Below are 21,552 nucleotides of genomic sequence, written 5' to 3' on the forward strand. Positions count from 1 at the left end.
GGAAGCAAATCAGCGGTTTGAGATTAGTTATTTGAAATGCAGTGAACCAAGGGAATCAGAGGCTGATTTTTAAAAATAACAGCATCTCTAATTTTGAGAAATGGCTGATGCCTTTACATTGGAAACGAGAGTCTAGTGATGTCATTACCATGTGAAAACAGTGTCCACCTTAGAGTCAGACATCATCAGCTAAGCCAGTTCCTATGCGAACTATAATCTTGGCTTCCTGTCTCTCTGTGTACGGCCAGACCCCTCACTGATGCCCAGACACTGGCTGAGAGTCCAGTCAAGGCACAACTAAACAGTCTCATTGAAATAAAAAATGTGGTTATATCATAAAAGTGAGTGGAAAGGAAAAAGGAGCTGGGGAACCTCGAGAGGAAAGAAGATGAATGGTCGGACCTGCCCTGTGTCTGTCAGGAAATCTTGTTTTCCAGAGAGAGAGATGGGTCCATTAGAATAGAGAAGAAAATGACACTTCTTAAAAACAAAAACAAAAACAAAAACAAAAACCATTAGGTTTCCTCCACTGATGACAGGTAATGCATGTTTCTTGAAAGAAACAAGAGGTGGGGTGGTTTCCAAGTGTCTTTCTCAGTTCATTAATTCTCTAACTGGGTCATTTAAAGGTCCCCTTATAGATATTAAGTTCACAGGGAGAGAGCTAAGAAAAGTATGCTTTGAAAAGTTCACAATCCAGGATGTCGGAAGGTCTGTGCAACTAGAGATCCTGAAAACACAACACGGGCAGATAAACTGAAACTGGTGCCCATTCCTTTCCTTTGTCCTGGGGGCTTGGGTTGAGAATGTTGGGTGACGTGCTGACCGAGGTCCCCGAGAAAGGAAGACAGGAATCAAATGCTCTTTATCAGATCCACTGGTGAATTTAGTTATTCTCTCGCAAAACTGAAAACACTAGAACGGACTCATTTTGAATGATCAGCCTCCAATGTTAATCATTCAGTTAAATGTGCTATTTTCAGATAATGCAGATTTTAAAAACCCTGGCCTACCTTTCAGAAGTCAGAGGATCCAACAGCACAGAATGAATAAAATATTGTATAAACCTAAAGTAACTAAGGATTTATCTCCCAGAAGATGTGTGTCATCAGATACCATCAAATCCTGAAACACCAAAACATCAAGACAACCACTGGTAATCAAGTCTGGGGAACTAAACGCCCCTACCTGAAAAGGAATCCTTGTCTTTAATCCTTGGCAAATAACCATGTGATTTCAGACTACTGGGGGAGGTCTGACAGGTCCATCAAACATGGATCAAAAAACAGCGCATGTTAGGACTGAACAGGACCAAGCCTTGACCTTCAAGTGGTCATGAAAGGAAGCACTACTGATCCACGAGGGGGATCTTACTCGCTGCCTCTTAGGCTTCTGTTTCGGGGACCACCGTTCCCATCGATGAACGAATGCTCACTGTGAAGGGAAGACGCAGGCTGAAATCAATGTGCCTCCCAGTAGAATCATCTTTGTTAAAGAATGTGAACGGACAATAGCCTATGAGCAACGGGGACGGTTGGGATTTTGGCCGTGGTGGGAAGCGCACGGGGTCAGTGGAGTTGTTTGAATTCACACTGCCTGCCGGATTATCTGGGGGAATTCCCGAAACTTCTGAACCTCTGGTTTCTACAGAATGAGGGGAAATAATACCAAGACCTCCAAGACATGAATAATTATTGCTTCCAAGCATTGATACTTGTAAAACCTTACAGCTTCAAAAACATGAAAGGCTGTTGCAAAGATTTTGTGGATGATGCCCTCCTGCAGCCCAGAGCTGCCCCCAGCAAGCACGTCCTGTTTCCACTCTCAACCCCTGCTGCGGGTTTCCGCAAGACCCGGTGTGTGACAACACACAGCAGGTACCCAATAAATGGCAACAGCGTTTTCCTCACTGTCCTATTGCTTCTCTGGAGAATCAGTCCTGGGAGGGGGGGGCGGTCCTGAGAGAGCAGGAGAGTGAAGGCATGCTGTTTCCTTTCACAGAAACAGGGGAGGGTCCGGTGTAACCCTTCCTGAGGGTTCCCATGTGGCCAGTGAGGGGTACTTGGACCACGTGCTGAGTCTCGGGACCCAGGCAGGTCCAGTTTCTACCAGGAAAACTCTCAGAGGAGTCACAGCCTACATGAGGTGCTGAAGGTTGGGCATCCTGCCCTCCACCTGGTTGTTGAATTGACAAACCCTAATTTCCCATCAATTTTTTCCACCCAAACTGAAAACAAACAACACATTCACTGACTCGATAATGCAATTCTTTAAGCAAATGGTTATGGAATGGGTTCTGGGTTGATTTCTTCTAAAAACCTCAATGTGAGAATTATTCCTGAGGGCTAATTAGGTGACTTGCAAGTACACTAACCACACATTCAGCGTTTCCGGGATCCTGAGACAAGTAACTCAGTAAGAGCTGAGAAACCAAGCGCTCCTCGGAATGCCTGACACGCAAACAGGGGCCACGAGTGAAGCTGCCCCTGGGGCAGACCCGCCATCCTCTGCAGACGTTCCCATGCAGTTCTATTTTTTTCCACCAAATGAAAACATACCAGGAAGAGTTCTGAAAATCACAATGTCCTCGCACAAATATAAAGCTTTGTTGAGTCAGTTGTTAATTTAATCAAACTCTATTAGATATCTCTAAATAGGGATGGATAAAATCAACTATATATTCAATATAATCTGTGAAAGCATGAGGGATGGTTGTAAAATCAGAAGAGAAAGGGAAGAGAAATAAGTATAATTAGAAATTAATTTTCCCACGTCATACACAGGGGATGCCTGTGAACATAGTTCTATTCCTCTGTTCCCTGAGTGGCGGCACACGGTGGCTTGTCTGGCCCCGTCCCCCATGAGGGGCCCCTATACTACTCTCTATTTTGTAATTAAAGTCATTCGCTTGCTCTCTTTGTGTGCAGAAGGGAATCAGATTTTTCCTTAGGAAGCTCTTAATGTCAGAATTTAAATAGGATTTCAATATTTTATTCTTAGTTAATAATGGGGAGAATTAGCACATTAGTGTCACCTGTCCATACTTATGATTTTTTGTTAATCTTAATTTTTCTCTATTTCTTTTATGTCTTTTATTAGAGCAACTATTAAGAATATATGAATTCAGTTTTACTTTTTCTTTATTCATTAGATTCTTACTTCATGCAAGTCTCCATTTTGTGTACCTTTTTACTTAAATCTCAACTGTCTAATTTCTTAATTATTAAAAACTGGAATTCACAAAGCTGAAATCTGTATACCCATATGAAAACTTGTTTTCAAAATATCAGGTAGAATTGAGTATTGTGTATCTAAATTTGAAAAATTTACTCACCGCTCTTTGTCAGACAGTATGTCTGGCTCTAGCTGAGAACGTTCCTGTAGTGAGCTACCTTTACCAATTTAGACATTCTTATGGTCAAATTCAAATGGTATTAAGAATACCAAGGCATCGACTGTCATGTGAAATTCTCCTTTCTGACATGCTGTTTCTAGTCATTTTCACTGCAATTTGCATAAAATTCCTGTGGTTTCTGGGTGAATTTCAATATACGACTTCATAGTATATTTTTTGAGCAAGACCATTAGACAAAAACCTCCATCTGTATCACAGTATTTTCAACATAAGCTTCTATTTCTCATCACCAACACGATACGTATAATAACTGGAGTGACTATCATTTCAATAATCTCACATAACAAAACTACTGTTTATCAAATCTTCACTTAGATGGAAATTAGAAACCAATTCGGTGCATGACTTCCTCAGAGCCACACGCTGACGTAGATGATGGGAGAAAGCAGGCCAGGCCTTCGAGGGACATTCAGAGCCCTGCTCTCTGCTCTCCGTCTGGGAACGGGCTACCTGCCGGGACGCGGTGAGGACCCGTGAGTGCAGTGCGCCCGCGGCCCGAATGCACCCGGGCCCCTCAGTGCCCACCACCAGGGAGGCGTGAGAAGTGACCTACCCCCACCACAGGACACGGAGCACTCAGAGTGGACGATGGTCCACGTGTAGCGAGGCTGGCCGCCAGGTTTCTCCCCGCTCAGCTGAGGCACCGAGTACTCCCAGGCAACACCTGGGTTCCTTCCCTGAAACAGAAGCTGTAAAATAAAAAGGGGGAAAATAGAGCAAGTTAATGGAACTGATAAATATAAGCTAATTTTTAAATAATACGCAAACAGTATCAACAATCCGTTCGTTACAATGAGAAACACTGTCCATCCTCCAAAATGTATATGAACTTTTTAAACAGAAGTGAACTGCCGGCGAGAATCAGGCTCATTTAGAAAAACGTAGACATTTTGGGGCGCCTGGGTGGCTCAGTTGGTTAAACCGCTGCCTTCAGCTCAGGCCATGATCCCAGGGTCCTGGGATCGAGCCCCACATCGGGCTCCCTGCTCATGCAGGAAGCCTGCTTCTCCCTCTGCCTGCCGCTCCCCCTGCTCGTGCTCTCTCCCTCCCTCTCTCTCTCTCTCGCTCTCTCTGTGTGTCAAATAAATACATAAAATCTTAAAAAAAAAAGAAAAATGTAGACATTCTACTCTTTGGCCTAACATTTAGTATATTCCTCCATGCAAGACTTTGAACACCTTTGCAACCTAACTAAAGTGTTTGGTTACGTCCCGCAGTGTTTCCTTGGGATCCCCCGCAAATCCTGTCCGTCTGAGAGAATCAGAAAGCAATGCCTATAACGCACTGTCCCACTTCCTAGTGATTCCAAGCAGCCCAGGACTTTTGAATGGGTATCACCCATGCCACCATCAAAGCCAAGTCAGAGGACTTGCTAGTGTGACCGGATGCAGCGGTCTTTTGCCAAGTGGCATGCACCCTGTAGATCCAGAAGAAAACAAGATAGTTTTCTATCCGTAGATAGACAGTAAAGATCTATCAGTAAAGATCTCTCAGGTTGAGCCTCTCTGTGAGCCGTGGCTTGGCACCTTGCATTTGGAATCCTCACCTCCTAGCTTGAAACCCAATCATTTGGACCAGTTCCCTTTCACCCATGAATGTATCAGATCCACTGATCTCAGTGAGAAGGCTTTTTATTTTGGAAACCTCACCATTAATCCGTTGATAAAAATCCCATCTCTGAGTCTTAGAGCTTTTCTTGGTCCTGATGTGATGTGCCAGTGGGTAAAGATATTGGCCCTTCCCTGACAACCTGGCACCGCATTCCCCTCCCTGACAACACAGGTCAAGTCTTAGTTGCTAAAGGTGTTGTAGGACAGGGGAGAGCCCCAGACAGGTGGCTGCACGCGGCAAGGCCACTGAGATGTTCTCCTGCCTGGCATCCTGAGCCTTTGCAACTCTTCTTCCATCCAGAACAGTTCCTAATAAGCCATGTTCATCTTCACACTTGACCTATCTCTCTTTCTGTGTGATTATTCCAGCTGAAGCCTGAGATGGTGGGTGAAATAATCAGGGCAAGAATTCAGGGCGAGGAGAACAGCTCAGGGTCAGGAGGGGAGACAGAGGTGGGATGTGTGCAGATGGGGCGACTGCCCCCAAACCGCTGGGGGAAGCATCTCCCAGGAAGATACGAGACGACAGGAGGGGGCTGCCTGGCCCCCAAAGCAGGTGGGGGACATCTGAGGGGCTCACATCTGTGCACCCAGTTGTGGGCTGCTGGGGCAACTTTTGAACCACGTGCTTTAACCATGCACAGAAATACAAAATATAAGGAGTTCGCATATTCAGTGCCTGGCACCTCCATCTGCCCAATCCCATGGGGACAGATCATGTTGTAGGAAGAGACTAATTGCAGCTTGTGAGCCTCTGCGGTCGTGGGTAGAGAACAGAAGGGCACTGGGTCAGGAGGCGGGAACGTGGCCCCCATCCTGCACACCGGGGCCCATTTGAGGGCACAGCAGGGGCTTTGCTTCTGGGTGCTCGTCTCGCTCCCATTCCACAGGATTTGGTGGAATGCTGATCCCACCCCAAACACAGGCACAGGCAGAGTCCCCCGAGTGTCCCAGCTTTTCACAATCAGAGAGCTTACAGGACAGGGGCAGACTTTTGTAAAAATCCACTGTAAAGAACCCAAAACAGGAGCTGCATGACGTGCATAAGCACAAATTTGGTGAGGCCCCAAGAAAGGAAAGAGAACCGGTCCATGGCCCCGTTCAATGTGCCCATTAGTCTTGTTTCTGAGATGCCATCAAGTTGTAAACATTATTCTCTGTATTTAAAATTATTCCCATAGCCCTCGATCTGCACCAATGCCAGAAGACCCCCGCATCCCAGCCCGAAGATGAGAAGGCTGGAGTCTACCTCCACAACCAGTGTTTCGTTGGTTGGCCCAGACGAGGTTAAGCTCTCCGGCTGGTGGGAGGACCGTCTGTAGTCAAACGTGGTGCCTGAAAACTTGTATCGGCCGGGCCAGTCAACCGTCCAGTGTCCATTCAGGTAGTATTTTTTGAGAGCGTTGCGCACAGAGATGTAGGAGGTAGACACGTTTATCTCGTGGATGCGAATACTCCGCGCTCCAGGGGGAATGGTGACCATCTGATAATACTCTACAGTAAAGGAATCAGGAGCAGGGAGAACGTGGTTTCTCATTCAGTAACACTGAGGTGAAAGCCCTACGCACCTGGGGTTCCCCACCACCAAAACCTGAGGATCCACAATGGGAACCAGGAGAAGCTCTGGTGAGGCAGTCGGTTCCATTAGGTCTTTACGTGACTTTTTCTTTCTTTCTTTCTTTTTTTTTAATTGGAGCAGAGCTATTATCATTTTCACTAATAGTAACCTAGCAACCGCTTCCCATCCAAAGGAAAGGCTTGACAAGCAAAGCAGGTAAGGAGATTGTGTAGGTCTTTGAAGGACCCGTAAAGCTGCTGTCCCCACTGCACCTCAAGGGTTTCCCGCCAGGAAGTTCCACTCTCCATCTTGTCTCAACACCTTCAGGCAGCTTCGCGTACTCACGGTTGGCGCCGTGGTGCTTGGCGTAGAGCCCCTTGTGCGTCGTGCAGTCTGAGTTATTGCCCCTGCACACACCACAGGAGTCTTCCACAGCATTGGACCCAAGGACATGGTCACATCCGACTCTCTGGGGGACCGGGGTCCCACGTCATCCGTGCAAGAGAAGACGACAAGGGCGAAGTCACAAACCTCCAGTGAGAAACCTCCCCGAGACAGCAGAACATTTCACCCACACAGGGTAGTTCACAAATATTTATTGGATACCAAATATGTGCACAGCGAGACTGTAACTCGACTCTCGGATCCAAAGGAGGAGACCCTGACTCCTGTTCTCTTCAGTACGGCTACATGACCTCAGTTTCTGGAGCCCTCTCAGAGTGTCATGCTGGAGAGAACAGTGCATTTCAGATTGACACAAAGCTCTTCTTAGTGGAAATGACAAGCAGTGTGTCCACAGGAGGGTCCGCTGGACCATGCCGCCATGCCTCTGTATCGCCGTGTGCAATGCAGAGAAGTAACACACGCCACATGGGATTTATTCCCAGCAGTAAATTATGTAACGGGCGTATTTGTTTACTGTCTTAGAACTTAAGGGGCTCTTTATAATCTCAATGGTGCCTGCTAGTGTTACACCTCCTAACAAAGAGTTTAGTATACACAAGTAAAAAAATCCACTCAGAAATGAAGTAATTATAGCCTGCAATTCCTTGTTTGAAATCCTTAGGGCCAGATGCATTTCAGAACTCAGTGTTTTTGGATTTTAGGAAGGTAATTAACATATTATGCATATAATGTGAGAGTCCCAGCAGGGCCCAGGGCAGCTCCCCTAATAAAGCACATAAATGATGTTTCTTCATTTCATCAAAATGCAAACATCATCACTCTAAGCGAACTAAATAAAACTGAAAAAAAGTCTCATATCAGTTCAGGGCAGGTTTTGGCCAGTGAACAAATTCAGGGCAGCTTACACTGTGCAGCCCAGTAAACTTTCTGTTTGATAGCTTTTGGGATTTCAGAACTACACGTAAAGAATTGTGACACTGTCTCATTAAGGATACCTGAAAATAATGAAGTATTTAACAAGTCAACTAGGAATTAGACAAAATGAACAGAGATCTGAACATTTTAAAGCTGAAAGAAATCTTGATAGAACAGCGTCGATCTTCACCTACTAAAAAGGATGACACTGTGTGTGTCAGGGGATTACCCTGAGGGGATGTCTCAGGGTAAAGACCCGGTCATCCAACTTAGAGAAATTTAGAAGGAAGCCCAAGGTCCTTGGACTCGGTATGCAACCCGAGTCACTTCAAGGAAAAACCCATGTTCACATGCAGTGTGTTTGATCTGGTAAGGATTTCACTTTCTGCATAGAACAGAATTCCTTCCCCATCTCACCTCTGCATGGGGCAGCAAGCTCAGGGCTCTAGGGCCACTTAGCCACCAAATCTTTCCCAGCCTCTCTTCCAAGCCCCTCCACCAAAGAGACCCCTGCACAATGCCAAGTGGTCCCCGGGTTCAAAGCTGCCCCCATCCTCGCTGCTGCCCATGCTACTGCAGGCTCACCCCCGCTCTGCTCCTCCCGGGTCCCAGGGCCTGTTCCTCCCTGATGTGAGGATACAAACCCTCTGAGCATCTCTTCCTGCCCCCTCACCTCCCTCGGCACCCCAGCCCTGCCTGCCCTCAGGTACTCTGGCGCCTGGGTCAGGGCCTACCAAACCACGCCTTCTCACAGGAGTCTGCTCCCCAAACGCCTCTGCCAACTCACCCTTCCAGATCTAGCTCAGAAGCTCCCTTCTCCAAGGAGCCCCGTGAATCCCCCAGATCCGCTTCCAGGAAGGAATCAGCTCTCCCCCGCTCCCCATCCTCTGCACGCGCCTCGACTGCAACAAACCCCATGGGTCTCAACGTGTGTTCATCTGGCATCCGCCCCCCCGCCCCGCACCAGGCTGTGAGTCGGAGAGAAAGGGTGGGGTTTTAATGTCTGGTGTGTTCAGCCCCTCAGAGGATGCCTGGCACAAAGCACTGTCTGGACACGTGTGTTGAATGAATGAACGATCATTATTACCTCACATATCCCATCTACACAAACATTACGGCTATCCTCCGAGCATGGAGTCCCATCTTTGACTTTATTTGACAAAGAAAAGAAGAAATCAAATCCTTCTGCGATACAGTAGAGTTTGCATAAGTGCTGATCTTAAAAAGAAATACACACACAAACACAAATAAGAAAGATACTTAAGCTCTGATCACTTTTGCTCTAAATTTTAGATAGACTTTTTAAAGGTTTTTTTTCCCCCCCATAAAATAACTTCCACACAATACTCATTGCAAAGACATTTTTTTATGGTTGTCTCAGGAGGCTTGGGTTTTTTTCCCTTTAATTTTTAGTTTGTATAAGGCTTCACTATTAATTTTGCCTCTGCTGTGTCCTTTCCTGTCCTTATTCTTTACCCAGTAGTTGGCACATAGTAGGCATTCAATAAATATTTGTTGACTTGAATACAACATAACTCTTCTACTACTAGTACGATTAACTACTCTCTTGTAGAAATGCAAAAGGTCATTACCATTTAGGAGCAATATATAAAATTCTCACAAATAAAATGTAATAAAAGAGTTCAAATGATCACCAAATTTCTTAATAGCTAACGCATTTGATGAAATATGTATTTTTGAACTGATAAAAGGAATAACTTTTAGATGAACTCTCCAGAGGATAATGATTTCTATAAATATAATGATTGTCGAAACACACTGATAACGTGGAGAATAAAGGTATTATTGTACACGTAAGCACGGCAGATCAAGGTGACTTCCTCTCTTGATAATCTATTTCAAAGATTTTATGATTTATATAATTAATATGGACTTTCATAGAAACTTTTTCCCTTCATTCTTCTTGGTAAAGAAGGGAAGAGTGAATGATGAAAATACAGTCTGCCTTAGGAATTTTCATGGGCTCAAGACTCATCTACAAATGTTTTCTTTATTGTATAAGATGAAACCAATTGAATAACCCTAACAATCCAGTTGAGTACGTGCTTCCACGATAAATGTATTTATTTCCTGAGATCACGGAGTCAAGAGTAACACACCTATTTTGACCCTAATTTCAAAGTCCTTTCTCTTTTTTCTCCTGCCTACTTATTTCTCACCGGCTCAAATTTTACTGAGTTTAGGAGTTCAAAACACAACCAAAAATGCTTTGTGTGAAACTGCTTAAAATTTCCCTTTGAGACTGTACTGACTTCATCAAGCTCTCAGCAAGAAAACGTTATGTCTATTGGGCTGGAGAGGGGTAACGTCAGAGGAGATTCATGTATTTCAGTATTCCCAGTTTCAAAGAGCAAGATGACTAGCTATTCTTTGAATTTCTCCTTAAATTACTGCCAAATGAACTACCATGTTCAAGGTATTTTAATCTTAAGATTAATAGATCTTTCTTTCGACCTGGAGATTAAAATCGGACATATGGTGCAAATAACCTTCTTGGTTTAGATCAAGACTTTTGAAAATAGTTCACTTGAAAACGATCTGATTTCCCAAAAGATGCTAAAGTTTTGCTCCCATTCTCTGGCCATAATAAGTGTTCAATGGGGTGACATGCTTATAGCAATATCACCACCAACTGCTGTGATTTGTAATGAGGAAAACATTGATCCATGATCCCAAAATCATGTATTTTGAATGCTTTGTCACTTCTTTGAAGACCTCGCTGTATGGTGCACACCCTTACTAGTTGCTCGCTAATTTCTGACCACGCAGCCGGTCCAGTTTAGACCAGAAGTTGGTGGCCGTGGGGCAGGCGAAGAGCCCTGGCAGTGACCTCACACAGCAGCACTGTCTATCCGAACAGCACAGCTAAGATCATCTCACTCTTGAAAGAGTGCAGATAACAAAGCACGAGGCTGGTACCAGGAGAGGGATTGAGGATTTACCTTCTACTTGGGTGTATGGCTTCCACGTGTAGCGCCATCCTCGGAACCGTTTGCCATTGTACTCGGCGCACTGCAGTGCGCGGAAGTCAAGGCTATTGTGCGGACACCGCTGACGGTTGCAGAGCCTCAGCGTACGAGTCGAGCCCTCACAAAACTTCCCTCCGTGCGATGGTCTGGAATGGTTAGAAACCTTGCATTCAATAGCGACTCTCCTCTCCCTAGAAACTAGGCTCATTGGAGAGAGGAGCAGATCTGGTTAAACGGCTCACAGTGACCGAGGGAGAAGCACACACACCCTGACGGGACCGTGGCACTTTCTTACCGTGAACAATATCTGCCGTGTTACTGACATCTCTAGGGCAAGTTACGTTGTGGAAGTGGGTCTGACTGCCACCTGTTCACGGCCGGTTCCCAGCACCCCTGCAGAAGGCAGGGGCCATCGCGGTTCCCTGCACTCCATAGAGGAGGGACCTTCTACCACTATCTTCCCTGCGGCCAGGCCAGGTCAGCACATTGGCTCAGAAGCCGTCACCTTCCGCCGGTTGGTACTGACAGCAAAGAGCCCCTGCTCACCCCTCTAGAATCCATATGGACACACCCCGGAGAGGGTACCCACTCAATGCAAGGGACATACTGGGTGTCACACATTAAAGACATGACCAAGAGCTGTCATATGACTCATGTTTTAAACCAACTGAGGTGCAAAAGGATTGGGAACCTCCTCCACCCCACTGCACTGGGGACCACCTCTGATGGCCGTGTCTTCTCACAGAAGGCCACAATTAAACCACGGGTTGCAAAGCTAAATATATTGGATGAAAAACCAAACATTTGGCTTTTTGCACATAAAAAGTGGCTCTTACGGATTCTTACTCATTTTTCTATGCTTTCATGATTGATTTGCTTATTTTAGGCACACCCTTGGTATTTCACATAAATGTGGTAAAAATCCATTTCCTGAATACCACTGCTGGGTCTGTTTCCCCGTGCTATGGTCAAGTAGTTTCAAGCATCTTAAGTTATACCGAAGAGATGCCACTGTTTGAGAAATACTTGACTAAAATGACATCCCTATTTAGTGATTTTTTTTTTTTAATTCCAGTATGGTTAACATATAGTGTAATATTCAGATGTATGTTAGAGTGATTCAACACGTTCATATATCACATGGTGCTCATCACGGCAGGTGCACTCCTTCATCCCCATCACATGTACCTCCCCTGTGGGTACCAGCAGTGTGTTCTCTAGAGTTAAGAGTCTGTTTCTTGCTTTGTCCCTCTTTCTCTTATTTTTTCCCCTTTTGTTCTTTGTTTCTTAAGTTCCGCATATGAGTGAAATCATATATCTGTCTTTCTCTGACTGACTTATTTCGCTCAGCGTAATACCCTCCAGCTCCATCCATGTGGTTGTACCTTCTCACTGATTCCTACAATACTATGTGATGTACAGATCAGTATTACCGTACACAGCCTGTTGGGGAGGTTCACAGCATAGAAATCGCTCCTGAAGAGGAAGTGCAGACATGCTTACTTGGGATTTGTGCACAGGCGGTCTCTGTGAGACACCCCTCCTCCGCAGGTCCTGGAACAAGGGGACCAGGAAGACCAGTCTGACCAATGGCCATGGGTGGGCTTGGGGCCTTGGTCGCCATATTTCACACACTGTCCTCCACGGCACCACTGAAAGTTAAAAAAAAAAAAAAAAGAATAGAAAGAAAGGTTGACACGACTTATGGATGGCCAGGTGGGTCCACGGCTGCTGTAATGCTCAGCCCTGGGGAGCTTTGTAAGGCAGGCAGACCTCAACATCTCACCTTCAGGTAGCACACAATACAAAGAAAACTAATGTAGCTTTTTTCTTTCCAAACCTAATGTCGTTTTATAAATGCCCACTGAGGGACGATCCAGAGAAGAATCATTTTCTAACATCTGAGCTGCTGGAATTCAGCATATTTAATTAAGTGGTGTTGCACGGACGTTCAGCCCGATGGTTGAGCTCTCCAGTGAGTGAACTCCAACCTCTTCTGGAACAACGTGCTTTTCATAGCTCTTTGGGAATAGAGTCTCGGGTAGAAAAGTCCGGCTGGAGGTTCCATATGACTCAACACCTTGTCATTTCTGGCCGGTGCTCTGTGCCTTCACTCCCAAGCACCTGGGCTCTGAGCCTGGAGCCTGGAGGTTGTTAGCGGATGCGTGTCAGAGGTCAGACCGCTTCCCGAGGAGATGAAACAACCCACACAGGAGCTCCATCCGTCCCCACGAGGCTGGAGATGCTATCAGTTCTTTCTCAAGAGGAGCGCTCATCAATGTTAGTTCACATGTTTACTTCGCTGCCATCACACGTAAAGGCCACACAACATCTAAGGTCGTGTTCAGCGGTGCTGGTTTTCTACCCATGGTTTGGTGTAGACTTCAAGGATCTTCAGGCCATCAGTTGAGAGGAGAAAAGGAACTGGCTTGTCGCTCGCTGCTGGCCTGCATGGAGCAGCAGAACCCGGCCTGAGGGCTCGGGGTGGGGATGGGCTGAGGTCTCCTGTGTGTCTGTCTCCCAGATGAGGGCCAACAGATTTGCTCTGGGCAAAAAAATGGGGCTTTCCAAGGGGAAAATAATAATACTTCCATTATTAACTGTTGTGTTCGGTGAAAACATATCAAGTTGCTGATATCTGGCCATTGTTATCACACAGAAATGGCAGTTACAAATGGTTTAACATCATTTAGGGAAGAAAAATTGAACATAAGTAATTCTGAGGACTAAAACCTCATCCATTCAATTCTTTCTGAGAAGTAAGTAATTAAGTAAGTAAGTAAGTAAATAAACAGGTCTCTCTTTTGTTACCTCCTGGCCACACCCCAGGTGATAGAACGAAGTCCTAGAATCCCCCTGACACCCTCAGCTCAATGAGGGGTGTGCAGTTGCCAGCAAGGTGTCTGCTCCCTGATGGCCTCGTGAGTCCAAGGAGAGAACGGGATCCGGGAAGAGCAGGGGCCACCTCCTGGGGACTTGGGGCAGGGCCCTGGGGCAAGGAGGGACACGGAGGGACAAGGATGGTGTCTGTTGTGATTTTGTCCCATTTTAAAAGAAACATCTGGTCAGAGCTTTCTAATACAAAGACAGAAAATGGGAACGCAGGAACCCACAAGTTGAAAACTCAGAAAATGTTTTCAGGTTTTAAAGTCACTTGAAATAATTCTTCCTCGAAGGTTATGATTAAGCCAACAAGTTGGTTAAATTGATTTTGCTTTTGGTATTTAAGGATTACTTCAAGAAAATTCGGTTTAATTTTTTTTCAGGGCTTTTGATTTTTTTTATTACTCAAAAATGCTTCATTTTTTAATTTAGCTTTCTGACTCAGTGCTTGGGCCTTCAACACTTTCACAGCGCTTTTCTGCTCCTTGATAAGGAAAGCACACTTGATCCTGTCACGAACACCTTAGCACACATGGAACCACCAGGGGCCCTGCTGACGTATTTTCTGTTTTGGACAACCTCATAAGGACTTTAGGTCTCACAGCACGATCTCCTCGAAGTCGGCCTGGGCACACGCCACATGCAGATTTTGGTGCTTTCCCAACCTTCTTGGTATCAAGGTAAACGATTCTATTACCAGGCGTTCGGGACAGACTAGTTTTGTTAGAGGCTGTACTGCAGGACAGCCTACAATGGTAGGTCAGACGCTGGACCATTCTGAATGCCTATGGACGCCATCCCTGGAAAAGCTAGTTTAATTTTGTTTTACAATTACACAAAATACTTTTTTTAAAAAATATGGTTTATTACCTTTATTTTTTAATGAAAGGAAGTATTTATACAGATTAGTATTCCCTTGTCTTTGGTAAGTGATCACACACAACACATGTTCTTCCATGTGCTTCTCCACCTAACAGTGTGTCTGGAGATCATCGCTTAGAAGTGTGTAGACAGGTCTCTCATTCGGCATTTGGGGTTTTGCAATCTTCCTGGACCCCTGCATGATTCCCAGTCTGCAGCTGTCACAATTGTTTGCTGCCATGAGCAGCTTTGCCAGTGCAACTTCCGCTATTTGCACTAGAGTATCCTTAAATGACTATCCTTTTAAAATAAAAAACCTTTCTGAAAATCTGAGGAGAAAGCACTGTACCTTCTCCATGGAGATTGGGGGGATGCATGGGTGCGGGCAGACAGAAGCACAAACACACGCACACACGCGCGCACACACACACACACACACACACCCCACACGCGTGCGCACACACACACACACACACACACACACGACCTGGAGTATAAGTCCACGCAGGTCATAGACCTGTGGAGCCCACCATGAGCAGGTCAGGGGAAGAGCCTATGTTAAACAGACAAACAATATTTCCATCAAAACACCAGTTAAGTTTCTGAGGACTGTCCCATGTTTCTCACAATTTATATTTTATTGATGGACACTGTGGCTTTTGAGAGAAGGCTTTACCTTAGCAAGCAAGATGACATGGTGTGTGCTTGTTTCTGCTCTGATACTGTCCCCAGAGTCTGCATGTCACACCTAAACCCAGCACACACGGGAAGCACCCTGATAAAGTACAACAGCGGACTTGGGGAGAGGGGACGAAAGGAGCCTCTGTATTAGTTCTGCTGCTGTGTGGCCTGGGACAAGTTACTCAAGTGCTCTGAGCCTGCATGTCCTCCTGAGAACCTTAGGGATGGTACAAACTACCAGAATGAATTGTTCCCAAAATGCAATGCAATGACACAGACCAAGTACCTAGCACCAAGTGTAAATATAATGTGGCAGTGGTTTAATATACTACATTAGGGACCTGTGATTGTTAGAGAGCTAGAATCTGCTATCATATACATTAGGCTAGAGTATGAAACCCTCGTCCTGGATTTCCCATGGTGTGAGCACAAAGGGCCCTAGTGTCCTTTCCCTGGAAGGTTCCTGAGTACACCGGGGGGGCTGCAATGGGCTCACCCTCACAGGGTGGCTGTGAGGACTGAAAGTATGTGATGTACTAAGGATGGAGTCTGACACTACAAAATGCAATTCAGTTCCATTTACGAGCATGCACAAGCCTCAGAGGCAGCACAGAGTGGAGGGAAATAGGCCCCCACCCAGGAGAAAAGTGCACAGTAGCAGTATGGTTATTTCCAGTCATCCAGAACACACCAACTGCTCTGGAATATCCCGTAAGTACTGAGACACTAACTTCTGGTAATGCACATGTCTAAATCAATAAACCTTAGGGACACACAAGAACACATAACACAGGAAGACACACAACTAACAGCAAAGGGAGCTTTCACAGGAGCCTCCAATGCTGCCCCACTGTGGCCACCGTGCAGCCCCTGGGCAGAACACATCTTTCCTGGGTAATTTTAGGCATGCGTTCTGGCTTAGCATGCACTATTTCTTTTTTATACGAAGGAAAAGCCCATATTTGGAAATACACCACAAATAATTTAGAAATACCAATGACCATCGATTTAACTGTGCTTTCAAGGTAAATAAAATGTAAGAATATACAGGTTATTCTGAGGAAGGTCACTGCTCTGATCAGTCCTACAGGAAGTAGGCGACGGAGAAGCACCCCGTGCCCGTGTGACTTGAAACTCAGGGGCAACAGCGGGAGGGCGGCCAATCTTTCAGGAAACGGAGACTGTTTTGCAAACCATCACCTGAAGAGTAAATTTAGCCAATTATGTGGAGAAAGTGATGACCAGTGGCGGCTTAGTACTCAGGCAGCTTCCCCGGCTTCCTGTGACAACGGGCATTTCCGCACTGCGGTGCATCCACATGTCCCTTTCCTCTTCTGAGAATCTAAAAGCATTTTTATTCAGTTTTGGGGGGGTTATAAGTTATGCAACTACTGTTTCTTATGTCTCTGGAAGGATTTCAGAATCTACCCTGCCTTCTGGGGGACTGAGAATAAAGCACAGAGGCGTGTGGAGGACAAGTAGACGCTGGGCGCCCTTCCCAGGTAGGTGCACACAACTCTCTTCACGTCTCCAGTCAGTGTTGCAATAATTTCACCTGGACGCACGAGTTAGCGCTGTTTGTTAATGTGTTTAACCCTCGCTGTCTGTGCTCACGTTTAAATAGACTCAGGCTGTGATATATTTGTTTTGGAATCTACACATAACAGATCAGTGCTCTTTAGACATGTATCTCTTTCATGTGCGTTATTGTCACTAAAAAGGTCACACACCTAGTGGCACTGAAATGGGTACAGGGGTCATTTGGGTCCAATATTATCTCTAGCTTTTTCAATAGTCTTGTATTTTAAAAAGAATAATGCAATCACAGGTTGAGTCAAAGGAATCAAAATAGTACTGTTGGTCTTTAAGGTAATTTATTTTTGAATTTCAACAACAAAATTATTCTCTCCCAGTGAGTAGTAAATGTGCTGTTTCTTTCTTTCTTAATGTATTTCTTTTCCCTACCAAAGCTCCTCTCCTTTTTCCCAGGAGACACGATAAGTCAGAATGGTCTGCCCCAGGGTCTTTAAATTGATGCTCTGTGGCATTAACAATACTACCTAACTCGGGTTCTATACGTGGTTGAAATACGGCCAAGAGTTTAATGTTTCCCCTTATTAAATGGATGTAGTCACCACCTGTCGCCTGGCATCTGCATCTACTAATTGTAGATAGCCCATCAATTACATCATCGGGAAAGGAGCAAAAGGAGGAAGGAGCCCCATTCACAGTACTGATATAAATTAAACACCATCTTCTGACTTGGGGGTAAATTTGCACATAGAAATGAGGAACATGGCTGACAAAATACCGACACAGGAGGAGGGGAGATGCATGGGTAGAAAGGCTCTGACATCTGAACATGACTCATGACCTAAGATTAGCTCCTTACCATGTCATGCCCACAAATAGTGCCTTCTGCTGCAGGCATAAACTTAGTCTCACATTTCCTTCCAATCCGGTGGCACCACAGGGCTTTACAGATATCCTACCAGGGAGAAAAGGTCATTAGTATTGCAGACGATCCACAAATCTATAATAAAATATTACTGAAAAATTTAGGGAAAAGAAATGATATAAACTAAAAAATAACTCCTTAGCAGTAGATAGACAGAAGACCCAGAGACTCATGTTCTAGACTTGGCCCAACTTAATTCCATCCCTGAAACTTTATTTATTCATATGTATTTATGATAAATTTCACAAAATTATATTTTCTAAATTGAAAAGTAAAATATGCTTAATTCAGAGGTCGCAGGAAACTGCAGAAATTAAAATAAAAAAACCCTGATAAAACCTAACATTTTATAATTCATTCTTGTTCCAACCATTCACTAAGCTCTCCAAGTGTGAATGGTCATTTCCAGATTAAAGTTCATTATGAGACTTTCTGGCTTGTCCATCCATCCTTTCATCCATCCATCCATCTGTCCGTCTGTCTATCCAACCACCCACTCACCCACCATCCCCAACCTTTGATGAAGACCTAGAATATGCCAGTTGCCTTGCTAGGAGGGAGGTTCCATGAGGAATACAACCCAGACCTACCCTCTGGAGCATCATCTAAGGTGTGGGGGGGGTAAATTTGCTATAAGTTGCCACATGGTGCATGTGGGAAGAGATGCTCTCAGGGGGAAGAGCACAGTGCAGGGTGAGTTTGTCAGAAGGGCAAGGCAGGGGCACTTAGAGGAGGACTCATGGGAACATGAGATATCTGAGCCAACTCCTGAGCTTGAGGGGTTTACTGGGGGAGAGGGGATGGCATTCAAGCGACAAAGAACAAAGCGTTTGTGCAGAGGAAGGAAGATGTGAAGGAAAAAGGGTGTGTGCAGAGCAAGGAAGATGCACACAGCTGACAGGGCAGTAAAAGGGAACAAGATCTTGAGAGTTACACACCATGAAATTCTCTCCAAGTGCAAGGAATGAGTTTTCCTTCCATAACCTTATGAGCCCAAAGGAATGTCTTAGGGAAGGGCAAGTAGAAGGACTCAGAACATGATGGAAACTTCAGGAATGCTTGTGGTAGCTTTGACTGCACAGGAGGAAAACATTTCTTAAATTATCTGCACAAGTGTTCTGAATATTTGAACAGGCGCTGCATTATTTCCCAAAGATATTTACTGGCTGTATCTACTGGGTGATCTGTATCATAAAGAAAATGCAACATGGCCAAAAGTCGACATAGTTTTGCTTCAAAGATGGCATTTCACTCCCTTTATGCTTCTCCCCCCTATTTCATGGTGTTGAAAGATGAGCTCACACAGAGCTGTTCTGCATTGTGCGAGTGGTCTTTTGAAGGGTTTTATTGCTAATAATCAATATTAATTTTACTTTCATCAAACCGTTCTCAAATCTCCTCCCTCAGCTTAATTGTTACATATTTAGAAACTGAGGGCATACACGTATTTTCTGCCTGTATCTCCCTCACTAATAAATCAGCTTTTGGGAACTTGGAATGGTAAGAAGTAAACTTTCAATGTTTTAATTTGGGTATCAATTGCATTTATTTTCAAGTATCAAAATAACCTCCTATGGTTACAATCACTGTAATGTTAAATTTATTTCCCTGTGAGTCCGCCAAGTTCACTAAGCGTTACTGGGGCAATGTGTCACGCTGGTGGTTAATGCTCTCCTGGCCTCTCATGACATTAATTGGCATGCTGAGTTGGGGCCTCTGTTCTCAGCCAGAACAGCGTGTAGGGATCAGAGCCATAAGAAGACCTCAAGGAATCCATAAAAGCAGGGGCCTGAGTGTCTGTAACTCTCCAAAGAGACAACTGGAAAGCTCCGTTTGTTTGCAGGGTGACAACTTGATCGAATACCAGGATATAAATAAAGCTTCCTTGAAATCGGAGCTCTTGGACCCAGGCTCAATGTCTGGGTGGAACTATGGCGGATCAGAACCAGCATCTGTACAGCAGTGCAGGGTAGGCCTACCTGCTTTTGGGTGGTGGCCCACAGAGAGCAGCTGCCTGGCTGGCCTACGGAGACCTACTAATTCAGGAGGCTGTGTGTGCACACATCAACAAATGAAGGCATGATGGACGAATGGATGAATGGGTGGGTGTGAAAGAGGTGGCCGCCCTGTGGTCAGGCCAGCCGGGAGACAGACACAGTGGTCCAGTAGAGGGACTGGGCTTCCGAGGAGGCAGTCCTATCGGGTGTGGATTGGAAGGGCAGATCTGGGGGCAGAGCCCGGTGTCCTCCTTGTATGCATGAGGAGAGCAACACCTGCTTATTTGACTTGTCCTGGGAGCTAAATGAAGTGGTTGTAAGTAACGTGCCCAACTCAGGCCTGGTACCTGAGAGGCATGGGGCCAGCACGCACTTCCTTCCCCACTCCAAGGGCATGGAGGTGATTCCAGCCCAAAGGCAGCTCTCCACCGGGCTTCATGGCTATGGCCTCAGGGAGTCAGTGGTACCAATTCATGGGGCAGTTTCAAAGAGTATCCAAGACGATACAAAATAAATGGTGCTTTAAAATGCGAAATTATTTTTTTGTGTTTGTCATAGATCTCTGGCACAGTGCTCGGTACCTAGCTGGCTTTCAATACATGTTTTCTGAGTGAGCTGAACACCTATTAGTTTGTTCTCATGAAAACCTTGAACAGAATGAGTGGGGACATTTTTTGTGTAAAAGGAAACTAATAATGGTAAGTGAAATGTTATCATAAGAACATCTAAGATGACACAGGCAGGCCACTATATGTATGAAAATATAGATCTAGACCCTAATATTTAAAGTATTTTCTTTTTTTTCTTTTTTAAAGATTTATTTCTTTATTTGAGAGAGAGAGAGAGAGAGAGAGAGAGAGAGAGAGCATGAGCAGGAGGGGAAGAGGGAGAGGGAGAAAGATACCCAAGCAGACTCCCCACTGAGCTCTGAGCCCGGGTGCCCCTAAAGTATTTTCATAATATTCTTACATTGTCGTTTTCTGGAACATTTTGCAGAATAAAGAAATATGAATGGAAGATACTATTAAAGGTGATTTTTTTTAACTTTACTAAGGACAAAACTCTCAAGTACAAGGGGCAGGTGATAGCTTGCCCCAAAAGCACGTGACCCACGCACCCAGTCTGTGTTTTCCCTATGCCCCCCGTGTATCTCGGCCCATCCTGGAATCTGCTCAATCCTCAGTGCAGTTCTCCAGACAGAAACCAATGACAGGAGTTAGAAGAGCCTGGAAATATCATATAATCCATGCTACTGTTATTCAACATATCGAAAAGTACTTGAGACCTTGGTACCCTACAGATATAACTGACATTTCACAAAAACATGACACTCTCTCTACCCTGGAAAACAAATAAAAAATCTAGTTTCTCAAAGAACTGGATAATAAAATGACCATGAAATGACCAAACAACCAAAAACCAGTTTTATCCTTTCTTATCATACTTTGAACTACGAATTCTAGACAATAATGTGCAATGATTGTATTAAATTAAGCATTATTGTTGTATGTCATTACATTCTTAATTAAATTTCAGGGTCCTCTTGGAACAAAGACCCTATTAAATCATACGTCTAGGGCCAAGGAGCTGGAATGTAAGACATGCCGGGTGTGGGGGGGAAGCTCCCAATTTCACAACAGTGCCCAGGACACTAAGGTGATCAAATTTCAAAGTAATTCTGGCAGCCCCGCATCTCAGACTGCAGGGTCAGGCTGCCAAGTCCCGCATGATGCTGACGAAGCAGAACAGGCACTAGATGAAGACGCAATGTTTGTAAAA

The 21,552-nt window shown here is 45.0% G+C and overlaps 1 protein-coding gene and 1 pseudogene across 1 annotated transcript in view; both read right to left on the reverse strand.

Annotated features, from left to right (window-relative positions):
- The window catches only part of ADAMTS16 (ADAM metallopeptidase with thrombospondin type 1 motif 16), a 141,994-nt gene that overhangs the window by 53,844 nt on the left and 66,598 nt on the right, over positions 1 to 21,552 (reverse strand). Inside the window, exons 11-17 of the mRNA XM_027606029.2 lie at positions 17,711 to 17,806; positions 12,397 to 12,545; positions 10,867 to 11,039; positions 8,991 to 9,121; positions 6,929 to 7,052; positions 6,275 to 6,519; positions 3,969 to 4,104 (exon numbers count right to left, since the gene is read on the reverse strand). Coding sequence (XP_027461830.1) covers positions 3,969 to 4,104; positions 6,275 to 6,519; positions 6,929 to 7,052; positions 8,991 to 9,121; positions 10,867 to 11,039; positions 12,397 to 12,545; positions 17,711 to 17,806 — 1,054 coding nt within the window. The remainder of the gene's footprint in view (positions 1 to 3,968; positions 4,105 to 6,274; positions 6,520 to 6,928; positions 7,053 to 8,990; positions 9,122 to 10,866; positions 11,040 to 12,396; positions 12,546 to 17,710; positions 17,807 to 21,552) is intronic.
- Positions 13,296 to 14,552, reverse strand: LOC113928782 (annotated as a pseudogene).

Source organism: Zalophus californianus, chromosome 5 (genome assembly GCF_009762305.2).
Source record: "Zalophus californianus isolate mZalCal1 chromosome 5, mZalCal1.pri.v2, whole genome shotgun sequence".
Lineage (NCBI taxonomy): Eukaryota > Metazoa > Chordata > Mammalia > Carnivora > Otariidae > Zalophus > Zalophus californianus.